The 5667-nt window shown below is 42.7% G+C and overlaps 1 protein-coding gene across 1 annotated transcript; it reads left to right on the top strand.

Annotated features, from left to right (window-relative positions):
- Positions 1-1070: 1070 nt before the first annotated feature.
- On the top strand, positions 1071-2953 carry ISF_09947 (Major facilitator superfamily domain, general substrate transporter; the record flags this gene model as incomplete). Its single annotated transcript, XM_018853546.1, has 5 exons — positions 1071-1304; positions 1348-1781; positions 1852-2399; positions 2440-2583; positions 2646-2953. The coding sequence occupies 5 exons, from the start codon at positions 1071-1073 to the stop codon at positions 2951-2953; spliced, it is 1668 nt and encodes a 555-aa protein (XP_018699265.1).
- Positions 2954-5667: the final 2714 nt, after the last annotated feature.

Here is a 5667-nt window from a genome sequence, read left to right as displayed (position 1 = left end):
TCGCGGTGAATTAGAGAGTGTACTACGAGTTAGTGGACAGGCGTACAGCTACAAAGAAAAGAAAATCAGTAAAATTACAACCTACGAAATCTCATCCTCTTCTAATCAATACACGTGTTTACCAAAGTATATATTTCTTTTATCTAGGTCTAGTCGTTCAATGCCAGCTTGTTGTACCTTGGCCGCTACTTAGCAGCTGTGATACTGGATGAAGACGCTGTCAAGATTAACCTTGCCGTAGTAGAGGGGATTTGGTGGCGTGCCACTGATGCCGAACTCGGATGTGGCGTGAAGAGAGTTCAGCCGGTGGGCAGAAATCGGATGAGGTCTGCTGGGGCGTGGGGTTGCCGTCGACGGGTTAAACTTAGCGCCTCCTTGCGAGATGTGGAAAAGCAGCCTTAGCGTTCGCAGAGTTAGGGTTAGTGTGCCACTACTTTACATGAATCTATGGGTCCTGTCATTTTGCCATATAATTAATTGTATCTTCATGTTGTCATGAACACGGTCATGGATTGCGAGTTGTCAACACAGGCTCGCATACCCGTTGCCCAAACTGAGCAAAGAGGACATTAAATCCCTAAACTCCAGATCCTTCCGTCGGCGTTACGGACAATGTGCTGCTGTGCCAGGGGCCTACTGGAATTAACGGAAGTAATGGCAGGATTAGGTGGCAAAGAGGACATTAAATCCCTAAACTCCAGATTAAGCATACTATAAGTTTTATCACCAAAAGGAGGACCCGCCTCCTTCGGCGTTACGGACAGTGTGCTGCTGTTCCAGGGGCTCGCTAGAGTTAACGGAGGTAAGGGTCCTACGCCGGATTCCAGTGCGATTGCCGGAGGCTAGGGCTGGATTAGGTGTGCCTTCCCCATCACGTAGCCGTTCTAGTTGTTTTCGCGTGTTTTTACAATCTCCGAAATCGTGTTTTAGGGAAGCTTGAGTCTGCCTTATAACGGCTTGGTCCACACAAAATTAGATCGCATCGCGAAAGCTTCACTATTGCGTCTCGAGTCAATAATAAGGTGGAAAACTTCAACCAGAGTTGTAGCGAGGAAAACAACAAAATTAACATGTCTTCATCAACGCGGCCGGCTCAGGTCGAGGCCGAGGACTCAAAGCAACCTATCAAGCAGCCTCTCGGCTCTAAGCAAACGTCCATTATGGCATCAGAGGAAGCTGCTGTTTCTGAGGAGAAAGCTCCCGAAGAGGCGCCAAAGCCTGTAGTGGAATATCCCAATGGCCTCGAGGTCCTTTTCATCATCCTTGCGCTCATCCTCAGCATCACGCTCTGTTCGATCGACCAGGTGAGTTTTAGCCACGTTTCCAACGCAATACACAACGTACTAGGCCCTGATTCTAGCATCCCAGACCATCGTCGCAACTGCCATTCCCAGAATCACCGACCAGTTCCATAGCCTCGAAGACATCTCTTGGTACGGCTCGGCCTACTTCATGACCCTCGGCGCGTTCCAGTCCACCTGGGGCAAGGTCTTTAAGTACTTCCCCCTCAAGACCAGCTTCCTCGTCGCCATCTTCGTCTTTGAGATTGGTAGCCTCATCGCCGCCGTCGCCCAGAACTCGACGACCCTGATTGTCGGCCGCGCCATCTCGGGCATCGGCGCGTCGGGCATTGCGCCGGGTGTCTACACCATCTCGGCTTTTTCGGCGCCGCCCGACAAGAGAGCCACTTACACGGGTGTCATTGGTGTCTCGTACGGCGTGGCCGCTGTCTGCGGACCGCTTATTGGTGGTGCAGTTACAAAGGCAGCAACCTGGAGATGGTCAGTGGCATTCTGCTGTTTCTTTAGGACTCCTAATGTAGCAAGAATTAACTAACATGAGACAAATTAGGTGCTTCTACATTAACCTTCCTATCGGTGCAGTCGCCGCTGCTGTCATTATACTCACCTTCAAGACCCCGAAAACCGCCATTGTCCACGAGGCCACCCTCAAGGAAAAGCTTCTGCACATGGACCCGATCGCGACGGTCCTCATCATGGCGGCGCTGGCCTGTATCATCCTACCTCTCCAGTACGCCGGTGTAAGCAACGCGTGGAACTCCAGCGTCGTAATCGGACTCATCGTCAGCTTCGTCGCCATCTGCGCCGCGCTCACTGCCGTCGAAATCTTGCAGGGCGAACGCGCCATGCTGACGCCGCGCATCATGGCCAAGCGCACCGTCTGGGCCAGCGGCCTATGGGGCTTCTTTTTTGCCGGCGCGTACTTTGCCACCCTCTACTATCTGCCCATATACTTTCAGAGCATCGACAACGTCAGCCCGATTGCCTCTGGTGTGCGCAGCATCCCCCTCATCATCATGTTCAGCGTGGCCACGTTTGGATCGGGCAAGGCCATCACGATGACGGGCGCACGCGACACCCTACATGCTGGCCGGGTCGGTCTTTGTGACGGTCGGCGCCGGACTGCTCTACACTCTAGATATTGGCACATCGACGGGTAAATGGGTTGGCTACCAGATCCTCGCGGGCTTTGGCTACGGCCTCGCCTTGCAGGTACCGGTCGTCGTCGCCCAGGCTTTTGCGGAGCCTACAGACATTGCTCCCACGACTGCCATTATTATCTGTAAGTTGTCCTTTTTCCTGGATCCTATCGTGCATCTGGCTAATCATATCCCTCCTACACAGTTTATCGATCCATGGGCGCAACACTTATGCTCGCTGCTGGGCAATCCGCCTTTGTCAACCAGGTCGTGGTCAAACTTCGCAGCACGGCGCCAAACGTCGATCCCGGCCGTGTCACGGGCACTGGTGCCACCGAACTGCATCAAATATTCAGTGGTGCCGATGTAGATGGCGTTGTACGTGCGTACTCATGGGGTATCCAGGTTGTTTTCTTAATCACGCTTGCTTCCTGCATCCTCACCATCCCGTTCGCCCTGTGCAATAAGTGGACCAACGTTAACGCGAAGAAGGCCGCGCCTAGCAAGGCTTAAAAAAGGAGTAAAGACTCTATCTTCCTTTATAAGAAGGCTAAGGAGCCTTTATAGAAAGGTAATATCCTACTAGAGTAGATTTACCCTATAGATAGGGCTATAAGTAGGGTTCTACTATAAAATAGCTAAAGGTAGCTATAATAGAGTCTCTTCTATAAGCCTATTATAGAGTAGTACTCTATAGTAGAGTAGTAGTTCTTAGGTAGCTAGAAGGGAGTTTCTAGGTAGCTAGAGTAACTAATAGGTAGTTATAGGGTAGGTTACTCTATAGTAGGGCTTACCTAGAGGCCATAGTGCTTTCATAGGCGCTGTAGGGGCACCTACGAGGACAGCCGGGCCTATGTAGAGTACTGTGGGGGTCTGTGGCTACTAAGGGCTTATTAATAGCCACTATTTAAAGGTTATAGTACTGTATAGAGTCTTTATAGTAGGTGGAGAGGTCTAGTTAAGGCCCTATACGCTCTAGTAGCTATAGCTCTAGGGTAGAGCCTAGGGTAGTCTTTATTATAGCTACTAGTGCCTATAGGATTGTATTATAGTGAATTTTCTAGTAGCGTTTAGTACCTTTATAACTTTCTTTATACTCTATCTTAACCACTAGGGTTAGAACTATGACTATATTTATAGCTAAGCTGTACGCTCTAAGGCTATAGAAGGTAAATACACTAAAAGGGAGTAAAGACTCTATCTTCCTTTAGAGGAAGGCTAAGGAGCCTTTATAGAAAGGTAATATCCTACTATAGTAGATTTACTCTATAGATAGGGCTATAGGTAGGGTTCTACTATAGAAAAGCTAAAAATAGCTATAGTAGAGTCCCTTCTATAAGCCTATTATAGAGTAGTACTCTATAGTAGAGTAGTAGTTCCTAGGTAGCTAGAAGGGAGCTTCTAGGTAGCTAGGATAACTACTAGGTAGTTATAGGGTAGGTTACCCTATAGTAAGGCTCGGCTAGAGGCTATAGCGCTTTCGTAGGCGCTGTAGGGGTGTTACGAACGCACAGGATGCACAGGTGGGGCTGAGTGAGTCGGGCTAAGTCAGACACACCAGTATCCCAAATAGGACATAGGGTCACGTGACCTACGAAGTGATTAATAGATCACTTATTAATTACTATAATTAGAATGATTAATAGATAGATAAATAATCCAGCTATCCTAAGAATATAGTAGAGAGATAGATAGGTACTTAAGGAGGAGGTATTCCTATAGTTAAGTAGTCTAGATCTCTACTAATTAATCTAAGTAATAGCTCTACTATTAGGAGACATCTCCTAATATAACTTATACTATAATAACTGCTTATATGCACTTATACACTTAAACTAACTCTCTACTTAAGAAATAGACTTACTATAGATTAGGATTAAGCTACTATTATATTTTAATTAGTCCTATTTAGTAAGTTACCTTTAAAATTATAAGTAGCTAACCTTTATAATATCCACTACTAGTAGTATAATAACTAATCTAGATAATACTATAGTGTAGATGAGGTAGTAGATTAATACACTTATTACTTAAATCTAGACTATAAGGAATACTAATAATAGAACCCTTACTCTACTTAAGTTTCTTAAACCTAACTTATTTAATAGAACTAAAGGAGATATTTAAAACTTCTTAACTTAGGTAAAAGCCTATTTATATATAAACACTACTATTATTAACCCTATAGTATAGATACTTTATATTAGAAACCTCTTTATAGGAAAAGCAATAGAGTAGTAGGAGCTAACTCTTAGGGACTACCTTAATAATAAAGAACCTAAAGATAAGACTATATAAATCTTTAGAGAATATAAACGCTTTAAGGAACTACTCTAAACTACCTTTAGAGACTTAGATAAAATACACACTACTATATATAAGCTTAAAGCCCTTAAGTAGACTGGATCTACTTAATACTTTATAAGGGAATTTAAATATATTTTAAACTATTTTATATAGAATAATAATAGTATAATAGAGCTACTCTATAATACTCTATAAGAGGATATAAAGGATAAAATTATAAAGGATAATTAACCTAATACCTTTAATGAATTTACTAGTAAGATTATTAAGGTTAATAACTAACTCTATACTAGACGACTTAAATATAGAGGATAAGGGACTAGAAAATAGAATAACCTACTACTATATTACTAGCTAAATAGTGGCTAACGCGTTAGAGGATCTATAGCCTATAGAACCTATTTAGGCCCTATAGAACTTAATATAGTATACTAAAACACTTCTAAGGTAAAAAGTAAAACTTATTATAATTATAAGAAGTTAGGACACTTTATAAATAAGTATAAAGCACTTAAGAAGTAATAGAAGCTAGTTTAAGAAAATTATAGATTAAATATAATAAACTATAGTAACCTACTAACTTATAATATTAGTATAGTTAATAATAAAGAATACTTCTTAGATACTAACTATTAGGTAGATTATAATATATACTTAGGTGAAGATTAGGACTTTAGAACCTAATTACTACTAGATGAAGAAGAGGGACTCTATAATAAAGAAAATCTAATAGAACCCCCTATAGTATCCTTTATTAGGACGTACTCTAAGGAAATAGGATATACTAAGTTAAAGAACTATTTTACACTCTAGAAGAACGGATAGTAGAAAATTATATTAATTAAAGACTATAAAATTATTAACCTAGAAATACTATAAGAAGTAATCTAGATGGATTAAGAATAGCCTAATAACATTCT

Source organism: Cordyceps fumosorosea (genome assembly GCF_001636725.1).
Source record: "Cordyceps fumosorosea ARSEF 2679 chromosome Unknown scaffold_107, whole genome shotgun sequence".
In the NCBI taxonomy this organism is placed as follows: domain Eukaryota; kingdom Fungi; phylum Ascomycota; class Sordariomycetes; order Hypocreales; family Cordycipitaceae; genus Cordyceps; species Cordyceps fumosorosea.
The sequence above is the reverse complement of the archived record's forward strand: the minus strand, read 5'-3'. Positions and strand labels throughout refer to the sequence as shown.